Source organism: Triturus cristatus, chromosome 7 (genome assembly GCF_964204655.1).
Source record: "Triturus cristatus chromosome 7, aTriCri1.1, whole genome shotgun sequence".
Classification (NCBI taxonomy): Eukaryota; Metazoa; Chordata; class Amphibia; order Caudata; family Salamandridae; genus Triturus; species Triturus cristatus.
The window spans coordinates 598,724,345-598,737,551 of NC_140590.1; the positions used below are offsets into that span (position 1 = coordinate 598,724,345).

Consider the following 13,207-nt stretch of genomic DNA (forward strand, 5'->3'; position numbering starts at 1 on the left):
TTTATTTAGCCTCTTTCTGTTCATTTCTGACTTTTATTCTGCCTCTTTCGGCTCATTTCTAACAGTTATCTTGCCTCTTTCTTCTTATTGCTGACCTTTATCTTCTACCTCTTTCGGGCAGTTTCTTACCTTAATGCTGCCTCTTGCTGCTTCTTTCTCACATTTCTTTTGCCTCTTTCTGCTTGTTTCTGTCCTCTATTTTGCCTCTTTCTGATAGTTTCTCACCTTTATTCAACCTCTTTCTGCTCATTTTGCTTCTTCTTTTGCTTCTTACTGCTTTTTTCCCTGGGAACACAGGGGAGCCTCAAGGCCCCCGGGGTCCCTGCTGGCTCCCTGCCTCCTGTGGGAGCCGACATTGCTCTCACAGACAGGAAGCTACTAAAATGCAGGGCTGGGAAACAGATGAAACCTCTGCTTCCAGCGAACAAGAGAATTTTGTCAGCTTGTGCTTGCTGGAAGCAGAGTGTTTGCTTTGACTTGGCAGTAACTGTCAAAGCTCCTCACAGGTCTTAGCAAACAGCTATGTCCCTGGGGACATAGCAGGAGCCAGCCGAGGGGGGTGGCTGTCCCCGGGGCCATGTATGGCTCTATGAGGGAGGCCGCGCAGCTCACCTACTTTTTAGTAGAAAGGGCCACCCGAGGAGCTGGTGGTCCGCGGGGCCAATTATGGCAAGGGAGGGGGAGCAGCATGGCATCCCACCCATTTTTAAAATGGTAATTTGGCTCCAGGGAAAGGGTAGTCTCTTGAATCTGGGGGGTGGTCCACGCCCCCCCATTACTTTTAATATACCTCCAGTGCAGCCCACCTCCAAATTTGAAATAAAGCCTCAGAGCTTAAAAGAGCCTCAGGAGGGGGGTGAGTCGGGTGCCCCACTCCTTATTTCTTTTATTTCTTTGAGCCCGCATGCCCTTAGGACCTGGCCCATCTGGGGACTAAACAACAGAGAAATGCGGGAACCCGCAGTTCTTGCTTTTTTTTTTCCAGGCGGAAGCTGCAGATCCAGTGCGACTCATGTCTAAACTAAAAAAAATGCTTTTTTGTCCTGCAGGGTCCCGGGTACCCCATGACCAGAGCTAGGGGTCAAGGTATTCCTACTCTGCCCCCTTTTCTAATTCAATAGTGATTATAGTTAGGACCTAGTTTCCATAGGAAAAGTATATTTGGTTTTGCCAATAACTTTGGCGCCGTTTGACGAATCCTCACACATTTTTCAAAACCTCCTTTACCACTCTGTTCAGCTGCTGTTTTTAAAATTTCGGGGTTATCTGTCAAGCGGGGGCCGACAAAAAGGGGGGGTCCCAAAACGCGTTATCCTTATGCAATTTTTCAATAAGGATTTTAGACAAAGCTACAGCCTAAACTTCTGAATGGAATTATATCAAATTTTGCAGAAAGTTAGCTGTTGGTCCAGAGAGCGACCTTTTTGAAAATTAGTGTGAATCCGCTCAGTAGTTTTGGAAATATTAAGAGAAATCCAAATTTGTATATATAGTGAAGAACATTCTCTGAGGATCCTACAGTCCCTATGCTCAAATCTGATTGGCTGCAAACACTTCAACCAGGAAGTGTTTGCAGCCATCTTGAGACTTTGCTTCAGCCGAGTCCCGCAAAAAACTTTTATAAAAAAGAAAAGGAGGCTGGTTAGGAATACCCTGACCCCCTAACTGTGATCCCCCTGTGACACAGACCGGGCCAAAAAGCCTTTTAAAGAAAGAAAAAAGAAAATTGCCATTGGAACTGGGCGGAGCTGTGAATCCACTGCAGAATTATTATTTTTTTTAAAGCATCGTCTCCTGCGGTTGTTTACATTATAGCCCCCCCAGGTGGGTCAGGTCCTGGGAGCATGTAGGCAAGCTGGACAGGAGGACCATCTCAGGGGGAGCTGGCACAAGGAACTGCTGTCATGTGCCCCTCTACTTTTACAGCCCGACATCTATTGGGAGTAAGGCAAGGAAACCAGCAACACATTATTAAAAAATTAGATCTGCCGTATTGAGGGGAATATGTTATGGGACCTTGATGACGTCTAAAGAACTGCAGTTTACTAGTTCTAAGCAGCAGTAAAATTCAAAGGTCTCAGATGTATGCTCTATTGGAAAGAACTGTGTTTCCCACAATGCCGCTCACTATAAAAGCCATGGCAATGAAGGACTGTCACCACTTAAGAAAGATGATAGTCAAAACGGGATGTATGATAGAGGCATGTATGGCTAAACCTCGGGTGCCTCTACCACACATCCCAAACGAGGAATATGTCTTAACCATGCATTCCTTTTCCACGCATGCCTTTACCACACAATTTTGTTGTAAAGACATGAATGGTAAAGAGGTATGCCTAGCTAAGGTTGCCACTACTCCGACCCCCTGCTGTAAGCTACAACCCCCCTACCTGTCCCACCTGCCAACTTCCAATTCCCCTCCCCCTGCCCTAAGGCCTAAAACTCTGCCCCTTAATATACACTAACCTGACCCCCCTCCCACCCCTGCGCTGTCCCTAACCCTTGATATATATTACCCCGACCCTCTCCCACCCCCGCACTGTCCCTAAAACTACCCCAGCCCCTTCCACTACCCTTAGTCCTAAAACCCTAATCCCTTATTTAAAAAACTACCCCGACCCCCCGTGCCCTAAAACCGACCCGACCCCCAGTCTAGAAAACTACCACGACCCCCATCCCTGAAAACTACTCCGACCCCAAAGACTGATAACTATACCCAGCCCGCCCCACTTACCTCACCACGTCCTCTGCCTCTCTTGCTGAAGACAATGTGTCTATAGTTTTCAATCTATCAACATATTTTACATACAGTATAAACAAGGTAGAAAACTAAAAAATAAACATCTTTTGAAATGCCTTCAAATAAGCATTTAACACTTTAGGGAATATCCTTGCTTATTACTCTGATCATTAACTATTGTTTAGACCGAATCTAAAGGAGACTCCAGTGCTGTGCCATTTCAGTTGTTTTAGCAGAATAGTTAATGTTTTGTAGATGAGTGGGTTTTACTTGTGTATGGTTGTAGTAAGGAAAGTAAATATGTTTTTGAATTTCCTTTGTTTGTATTTTTTATTAGGATGGACGATTGAGGCCAGGCGATCAGCTTGTATTCATCAACAAGGAATCCATGATTGGAGTGACTTATGAAGAGGCAAAAAGTATATTAAATAGAGCTAAATTGAGGTGAATATTTACTATGAAATCAATACATTTTATTCTTCCTCTGGTCTGCCTTTAATAGACACACATTTTTTTTGTCTTGCATTATTTCCAGAGCACCGTAACATTTTAGTTAACTCTCTCCAACTTAACATTTTCTTTCTGTTTTGCTACATTCCTGCACCTACCACTATTGGCCATTTATGCCCGAGATCTTATTTTAAGTTTTAAACAACCATGTTTAAGTTTTAACTTTAATGGTGAAACAAACCAAAAGTCAGTAAGCTTGTTTTCATTTGCAAGCGCCATCCCTTGACTGTTGAACCCCTTATGAAATAGGCGTGACAGCTGGCTCTGCCTGTTGCACTGGAGACTGTGTAGCGTTAGAAGACATTCCGGGTAAATCTGTCAACTGAGGCGCCGCGCCTTGAAGCCACGATGGATGCATTGAGCCTCGAAGTTGAGATGGACCCTTACAACCTTCGTTGCCAGAAGTACATCCTAGACCCCAAGAATTCCTGTTATAGGGCCGCTAGCGCTGATGGAGGCCCTCGTTACATGCCCCGCAGCTACAATGATGGACGCCACACTTCGTGTCTGGGTCTCGGCGCGTGACTGACTCAGCAGGCCGCGCCCCTTTATTTTATACAGAGGCGTACGCCACGAACGTGGCGTACGCGTTGCGTAGTGTCCTTATGCGCTCTAGCGTCTAACGCTAGAGCGCTAACTGTAACATCCCTCCCCAACTTGGATAACAAAATAAACCAAAGTCCATAACAGTCACTCACTTGCTTGGCAGGCAAAGTCTTTAAGGCGGCTGCTTGGCGTGGGGTTCGCTCTCAGACCATACCTGGCAGTGGCACGAGTGCCGGAGCTGGGTGGGTGGCTATTCGGGGCTTCACCTTTCGTCGGGGCCTGAGGGCTCTGCTCTGGGGCGCTGCAGGCTACGCTGGACGTCAGTCCTGGTCCCAGCTCTGGGGTTGAGATCTCTTCCTCCCCTCCGCCCAGCCCCCTCTGGCCGCGGTCGGTGGCCTCCGGAATGCGTTTGAACAACGAGATGTTCCTGGTGGTCGACTCCACCCCTCTTTCTGCTGTGACCATTGTACCCCGCCTCTGTGCCACAGTCCAACTACCTGGTTCATACCGGGGTCTGAATTTTCCTCCCGGCCTTCTGTCCTTCACGAGGACGCTGTCCCCTGGTCTGATGTCGCGGTCTCGACTGCCTCTGGCCCGGCTCACTTGTCGGTTGCGGTGTGCTCGTCGTTGGAAAACTTCCTCCGCTTCGAACGGTGGGGGCGCCCAGCCAGGGACTGTGGGTAGCCCATCGCGGCGGGGGCCATTGAGCATGAGAGACCACTGGGCTTGTTTGGTGGAGCAGTGGGGCGTGCTCCGATATTCTCCCAGGAATCGCTGGATTTTCCTCTCGGGGTCTAGTTGCTCCACGCCGGCTATTCGAATCACTTTATTCAGGGTCCTCATGAATCGTTCTACTTCTCCGTTGGCCTGTGGCCACTGAGGAGTGATTCGCCGATGTTGTACTCCCTGATGCTGAAGGAACTCCCGGAACTCATGACCGTGGAAGGGTGGCCCATTGTCACTCTTCACCTCCGAGGGGCGCCCGAACATGGCAAATATTTTCTCCAGCGCTGGTCCCACGAACATGAAGGCTGTGGACGGTAGAACTTCCACTATGGGATATTTCGAGAAGTTGTCAATGACCACCAGCGACACTTTTCCGTTTGGGAGGCTCCCGAAGTCTATACTAATCTTGTCCCATGGGTACCTTCCTGGTTCTTCTGTCACGATGGGGGCCGGAGGCTCCGGGCCGCTCGTCACCTGGCACGCGGCGCAGCTTCTTACCACCTCGTCCACCATGCCATCCAGCCCCGGGAACCATATCTTCGCCCTCATCCTGGTCTTCATCTTCTCCGTCCCTTGATGGCCGTCGTGAGCAATGGTCGTGGCTTGATGGCGTAGTGCGGGCATGACAATCCTAGACCCTCGCAGGACGACACCATCGCGGGTCATACTTAGTTCATTCCGCACTCGCCACATCTGCTGCAAGTCCTTCTTGTCCTCGTCTGCCCACGAGTTGGCGGTGTGTAGGAAATCAGCCCATGACCCTTTTTGAAGAGCCCCCCGTGTCCTTGCCAGCACGGCGTCGTGCTCCCCGGCACGTATGATCTCCTGGATTGTCAGTATCCGAGGGCAAGTCAGAGCAGCTAAGAGGTCGATGTGTGCTTCGGTTTCCTCTTCCTCTTCTTTCCCGACCGGGGACGTCACCCCCCTTTCCGGGTGTCGTGACAGAAAGTCTGCCGGGTTTTTCGCACCTGGCCGGTATGTCACCTCCATCTGGTATTGTTGTAGTCCAATGGCCCACCTCTCGATCCTCGGGGGGGGGTGGGGTGCTGTCCCTTTGAACAGGGGCACCAATGGCTGGTGGTCTGTCACCACAGTAAAAGGGTGCCCGCAGACATAGAGGTGGAAATGCCGGCAACCCCATCGGATGGCTAGTGCTTCGCGTTCAATCTGAGAATACCTCTGTTCAGTTGGGGTGAGTGCCTTGCTGGCGTAGGCCAGGGTGGCCCATGTCCCTGGTTCTTGCTCTTGCGTAAGGACTGCGCCCAGTCCCACCGGGCTGGCGTCGACAAGTAGTTCTGTCTTCCTGGTCGGATCAAAGTAGACCAGAGTGGCCTGGTCCAGCAGCGTGGTCTTGATAGCATGGAAGGCATCTTCTTCCTCTTGCCCCCAGCGCCACAGGGTTTCTGTCTTCGTGAGGCGTCTGAGAGGTTCCGCCGTGGTAGCCAAGTTTGGGATGAACCGCCCACAGTACGTGGCCATCCCGAGAAAACTGCGGACTTCCGACGCAGAAGTCGGTGCTGGGGCGTTCTTGATAGCCTGGGATTTTCTTGGGTCCACTTGAATGCCATGGTTGGTAAACGTGTATCCGAAGAACTCGATGCTTTGTTGAAAGAACTGGCACTTCTCCTTGTGCAACGTGACCCCAAACTCTCTCAGCCTCATCAGTGTGGACCGGACCCGTCGGTAGTGTTCATCCACTGTTGTGGCGTGTATCAGTATGTCATCACTGACGTTTAGTACTCCTGGTAGCCCCTGCAAGATGTCTCTGATAGTGTTCTGAAATATTTCGGCCGCCGAAGAGATGCCAAAGTTAAGGCGTCGGTACCTGCGTAGCCCCAGGTGCGTGCTGAAGGTAGTGATATACCTGCTCTCTTCGGCCAGCGTTAGTTGGTGGTACCCCGCGTTGAGGTCCAGTTTGGAGAACCACCGGGCTCCGTTAAGGTCTGCGATTATGTCATCCATCGTGGGCGTGATGTGCCTCTCCCTTTTGATGGCCTTGTTGGGCAGCCTCATGTCGATGCACACTCGAATCTTGCCTGGTTGCCGGGGCTTTTCCGCTATCACCATGGGTGATACCCAGGGGGTGGGTCCGGTTACTGTCTCTATGACACCTTGCTCCTCCAACCTCCTCAGCTCCTCCTCTACCAGCGGGCGTAGGTGGAAAGGAATCCTCCTGTGTTTTAACGCTGTGGGTGTGACTGAACGGTCAATGTGGAGCTTGACTGGTGGTCGTCGGATGTTCCCCAGACCAGTGAACAGCTCCGGAAACTGGTCCAGCAGGGTAGTCGTCTGGGACTCTTGCACCTTCCGGAGGAATGCGATCAACCCTAGGTCTTCGGCTGCGTGCCCGCTGAGGAGGGTGTCTGCCTCTTGATTGATCACATGTATGTCAATCGTTATCTCTGCGTCATCCGACTTCACCGGCACCATCATCTTTCCTGCCAAGGGCAGCGGTGTGTCACTTCCGTAGGCATAAATCTGGGCTTTTGACCGTCGGAGTTCGGGCTTGGGTCAGAGGCGATTGTATTGCTGCACTCCCATCACGGTGACTGACGCCCCTGTGTCGATCACTGCGTTTATCCGGGATCCAGCGACTAGGACGCGCACCTCGGTTGTGGTCTTCTCGAGCTCTTGAGGGCTCTGGTGAATGAAATCAGGTATGTTTCCCCTTCGTCATCATCGGACTCCATTGCATCTTCCCGCAGGGCCTGCGCTTGCTTGCGCCCTGGGTTGGTGGGGGAGGACAGCGACAGCTGGGATAGTTGTCTCACCATGGCCTTCTCTGGCCTCTTTCCCCTCCGGTCCCGTTGCGTGGCTCGTTTGCGGCAAACAGACGCAAAGTGGTTCATCACGCCGCAGTTGTCACACGCCTTTCCTTTCGCAGGGCACGTCCTGCCTCCGTGCTCGTCATACCCGCAGTACCCGCACGGGGCTGCAGGCTTCTTTGCCGCCGGCGGGAAGCTTCACGCGTCTGTATTGCGTCGGCCCGCTCCGTTTTGACTGTTACTCCTGACCCGGCGCCTCGTGTGAGCGCCATCTCCATCTCCTCTGCGCGGGCGTCGGATAGATCATGGGACCGTGCCAGCACTAGAATGTCCGCCATCGGGATGTTCGGTTGGCGGAGAATGAGTGTTCGTAACTTTTTGCTGCGTATGCCGCATATTATCTGTGCTCTGATCTCCTCCTTGGCTCTATCACCCACGAGGTGCGTGTCTGCCAGCACCCTCAGTCGAGCGTGGAATGCATCCACCGACTCCCCTTCCTTTTGCCTCGCTTGGCGCAATTTGAAATGTTCAAAATCCGGGTTCAACTGGGGGTCGAAATGCACATTGAGGGCTCTCACGGCCGCGTCATAGTCGTCCGCGTTCCCTGTGTTGGGGAGGTGCTTGAATAGGAGATAAACTTCTTCCCCTGCATAGTGGAGTAGTAGAGACCTTTTCACGGTGCCATCCGTCTCCCTGGTGCCCGCAAAATAGTTGTCGAGTCGGCCAATCCACGTTTGCCAGCGTGGGGCGGCAGTGGCAGGGTCCGCAGCTTCACTAAACGGCGGCAGAACGCCGGACGCGGGGTGCAGGGGCACTGCCTGGGCGGGGCGCTCATCATCACCCATGGCTCCCTGGGGCACAGCACAGCAGGAGGGACGGCAGCAGGCAGAGGAGGCCGCAGTGGCAAGAGATGCCCACACCTTGGATTGACAGAGGGCGTCAGGGCTCAGCCAGGGCACAGCAGGCAACTGGGGCAGAGGGCTTCAGGGCCCAGCCAGGGCACAGCAGGGACACAGAGTCACTCAGTTCAGTGGCAGGAATGTTCATCTGCCAAAATGGGCCGTGTCCGGTGCACACGTGCACTCACCGTAGGTCAGAGGGGCCCAGCTGCACTGCCCGCGTGAGACGGAGCCGGTTTCAGTCGGGCCCGTCAGGATCACGTGCGCGCGCGCGGGACTGCCGCGGAGCGCGTCTTCCAGCTGGGGCACACGGGGTCGATCTTCGCACTCGTCGCCAGTGTTATAGGGCCGTTAGCGCTGATGGAGGCCCTCGTTACATGCCCCGCAGCTACAATGATGGACGCCACACTTCGTGTCTGGGTCTCGGCGCGTGACTGACTCAGCAGGCCACGCCCCTTTATTTTATACAGAGGCGTACTCCACGAACGTGGCGTACGCGTTGCGTAGTGTCCTTATGCGCTCTAGCGTCTAACGCTAGAGCGCTAACTGTAACAAATTCCCACCCCCCTCAAGGGAATCGATCAGCCTGACACTATTCCTGAACTATCTACATACACCCAGACACTCTTGCTAGGCCTTCTTCCACCACACAGCCTTCGCACAAAAAGTTGCCTTATTGTTGTGGAGGCTGGCTTCAAAGAGCTCGGGGCTGGCCTGTTTCCTAAACGGTAGACGCTTCCTCACCACCACCTTCACCGCAACGGTGCCCGGCACTTTGTTCACTCAAATTCTGACCAGGACCTCTTTGCAGACCCCGTGCCCTGGTATCTAGACACGGGGCCAGCAGCAAGACACTTGGCATGACTATGGTATAGACCCTTAGCTTGAATGTTTTTGGGGGGGATAACCTGCAAAGGGTTCCCTTACTGATAACTCTTCAGCATATCGGGCCAGATGTACAAAGCATTTTAAGGGTCACAAGCACTGCAATTATTTGTTTGTGGCCATTAAACATTCTTTTTTAGAACGTACTAAAGTAATTTTAGGAATCTGTGAATTTTTACTGCTTCTTTAAGTGACTTTGTGACTGGATAAGAATCTGCAGTTTGTAAGAGACTTGCTGTAGACATTTTTTCCAAATTGCAGAAAGCTATGTGATTAATCAATGTTTAATGGCAGTAATCAGGTAGCAAAATATTGACAAATTAGAGACTCCTGAGGTGGGACCCCAACCCCATTGTGGATCTCATAAAAAAGTTTGTTTGGGAATAAATAATGGCCGAGAGTCCACTGCCTATTTCGTAATATTCTTTAAAAATCGAAAAAGAAACCTCTTTTTTATTTTTATTTATTATAAATGCGGTCTCATTTTCTTTACGGAATCACAGACATGGTTGTCTGCCGACCCTAGCACACCATCATCCCTGTGATGGCCTCCAATCAGAGTGAGTCACAATTTGTGACCTAGAGCGCTTACTACAAGGGTTAAGGAAAAATGTAAACCTACATTAAAAGACCCTCTGTTCATACATGGGTAGGTCTCACCTGATTTACTGGGCGGACACATGGCACATAAGAGAGCTCTTATGCAGGGTAAAGACGGTGCCCTCGTTCTTAAGGAGCCGAGTAAGAGAATAGATGCCTCTCCCAAGCGTTAACGTTAGGGGCAGCATTGTAAAGTTATATTACCCATTCAATCACTCCGCTCTCCAGATATGATGGCCATCAATGGGAGGAGATCAAGTAGTTGCTGAACCTCCTCGTCTTGGCTAATTAGAAAAGGGTAATGACGACTGTGGACGAGTAGAAAATGATCTTCAATGCCAACATTCGGTGTGCACAGGACACAGCTGATATGGTCTTCAAAAAGTCAAAAAAGATAGACAGGGGAAATTACATGGAATACCGCATATGTGTTATTATACCTACAGCACTATTGACCAGTCGTCCACAAGAATTTTTCAGATCCTCACCGTGTATAGGGATGTATCGGGTAAACTGGCATACATCGGGGTGGTCCCGATTGCGATGCCCACAAAGGGGTCCTGGCCTGCAATTCCGCTCTCCGGATGTCCGCCAGCCCCTTTAGATAAATGGACAGGCAGATCCTGCTATCTCCAGATGAATAGTGGGGATTAAACATAGAAACTCAAATGTACACAGAAAGTAACAGCATGGGGCAAGCTTCCACTTTCGATCATGGGGAGGGTAGCCCTATTTAAAATTATTTCTCTCCCATCACTACTATTGCTCGTACCTCTGCCTGCTTCCTTGACAACCTGCGTGGTATCCTTACCCACTGCATGTGGGGTGGGGGGCCCCCTATAGTAGCGTTTGTAAGAAGTGTAAAGTCTAGGAGTTCCATATATACAGCTGTATACCTGGGCGGCACTCTTACTTTCCATTAATCAATGACTCTGCTCATCCCTGGATGACCCTATATTGAGACTTGAACTACAGGAATTGGTAATATATAGGGTGATGATGCTCCTGTATGCGGGTAAGCCTTCGTAGGACTAGTGGTGGATTGTTGTTGCAAGGCACCTAGGCACATCCAATCGATGGAAAAGCCGACACAATTCACATCCATGTAAAGGGGAATGGCTGCCCTCAGTCTCAGGACTGCAGGATTTTGAACCCTAGGATAGATTTGGGATCTCAACCCCGGGGAAGGTCAGGGCAGGCCCGCACATGAACTCATAAAGAGTTGGGGGCATAATACAATCTTCGTAAATCACAATTTGTCTGTTTTCTGTAATTACGTTATGCCCTCGAACCCAGTAAAAAGGCCCTTAACCCGGAACTAGGAACGGTGGACAGTAAGGGCATCTCAAGACTCTACAGAACATTCAGTGGTCAACACACCCAACTCATTCACTCTTCTGAGGGAACGATGGTTGGAGGATATTGGGACAGGAGACCAGGAGGATTGGTGTGAAGCCAAGATGGTGGCCAAGACTCACCCAGCCTCCTCGAGGCTGTCCCTAGTGCAGTTTAAATACTTCCACTGTATCTAGTGTACCCCTGAGAATTTGTACAAAATTAACAAAACCCCGACGGATGTCTGTACACACTGCGTGCTGGAGAACTGCACTTTGTTCCATATGATTTGGGGATTCCCCACAGATTAAACTGTACTGGTATACGGTGCATGCCAAATTGCAAAGTATGGGATACACAATGGGGCCAGACCCCCGCAAGAGTGCTAATGGGTATCCATCAGGGGTGAAATGAGTCAAACGGGGATAAACTATTCTGTAATATCAGATGTTGAGAGGCCAAAAGAGGCCATGCCAAGCCCTGTCTGGCAGCGATGCCTCCCATGATTACGGAGTGACTCCAGAGGCCTGGACTGTTGTGATTTGGCAGAGGCTTCAGTTTACAAGACCCTTGGCTGCCCTGGGAAACGTAATGGTATTAGGGGTGAAGATATATTGTTGATGGAGCCCAGTGTCCATGCACACATTCTATTGTTGCAACAAGAACAACTTGTTATTGGGCAAGTGGTTTCTCGACCCACAACCATAGGTGACCATCAACATATAGACCTTCCTCTTGAGTTGAAGAGCTCACATAGATGACCTCACAATCCAGGAACAGTAGTTGCCACAAGAGAATCTTTATGCGCTGGAGCTGATGGCAGTGCAGTTAGCTCTTCGAACCTTTCAGAAACACATTTCCAATAAGGTCATTCTCATTCAGGCTCACAACGCGACTGCCCTGAAGGAGCACACACACTCGCCGCGAAATCAAGCTCACCAGACAATTAGTCATTGGGCTGTTCATCATGGACTGTGCAGATGTTCTCAGCAGGGCACATCAGCAAACCCATGAGTAGGGGATCAGCAATCGGGCGCTTAATCAAAAATCCTAGTGTTGTACACACCAGCACATGACCTGTTCACCTTATACAAGAACACCAAATGGCAATATTTAGTATCCAAGTAGTCTTAGCCACGTACCTAGGCAATGGCCTATTGATCAGCTGGGCAGATTCATTTGCATACAGTTTTTCCCCTCTACCATTGATTCTGTGTGTCACCAGGAAAATGCAACAAGCATCTATGATGTTGGTTCTCACAGCTCCCACCTGCACTGGATATGGTTTCTCTTCTTCTAGAGACGTTAATTTACCTTCACAAGAAACTTTGAAGTGTGCCCAGAATTACTCACCCATCAGGACGGTAAGTGCACCTGAATCTTGGGGTGCTCAGTAGTGCACTTTGCCACGTAAGGTCCTAGAATTTGCGATTATACAGCTACCTATAGAATGCATGCACATTGAACAAAAGAGAGATGAAAACCCATCACATGAGCATGTTATGCAGCCAAATGGAAGCAATGTGTTCACTATTGTAACAATGTAACATACACCCCTTGACAGTCAAATATTATTTGTTGCTTGTTGTTTGTTGTCCCAAAATCACAAGTGGCCTTTTCCGCAGTAGCTATACATCTGACCGCAATAGCTGCCTAGTTTTAAAACACACACCAGGCAGTCTTTAAAATTACTGTTGTTAAAACCTTAAGAGGCTAATTCCACCTAGAGTACCAGCACACCCTTTAGGGAACCTTAAATACTGATCTTACTCAACTTTCATGACCTGCACTGTCTCTTCTACTAGTGTAACTACAGAGTAGGTGAACTGTACGTTTTGGCCATTGAGGAACCTGCTTTCCAACTGCAGAAAGACTGAGTTGTCCTTAGGATGCACCTTTGTTTCTTACCAAAAGTCATTTCTCCTATTCATGTCAACAAGACCATTGACTTGCCTTATTTTTTTCCGTAACCATAAGTTATTGAAAGACCGTTACATACGTTGGATGTTTGAAAAAGCCAATACGTACTACATTGACCGTGCCAAGTTCATCAGACAGAGCAAGCAAATGCTTATTGCATTTGTCCATCCAAGCCATGGCAAGACAATTTCCAAAGATTTCCTTGCCAGGTGGATTGCAAACTTCATAAAGATTTATTGTTCCAGAGCCAAACGCATACTGTGTGCCCAGCCTAAGGCGCA

The 13,207-nt window shown here is 50.0% G+C and overlaps 1 protein-coding gene across 3 annotated transcripts in view; it reads left to right on the forward strand.

The window, feature by feature from the left end:
• The window catches only part of STXBP4 (syntaxin binding protein 4), a 686,902-nt gene that overhangs the window by 169,586 nt on the left and 504,109 nt on the right, over nt 1–13,207 (forward strand). For all 3 annotated transcript variants that reach the window (XM_085617160.1, XM_085617162.1, XM_085617161.1), the window contains exon 4: nt 3,078–3,184. In XM_085617160.1, the coding sequence (XP_085473286.1) occupies nt 3,078–3,184 (107 nt within the window). The remainder of the gene's footprint in view (nt 1–3,077; nt 3,185–13,207) is intronic.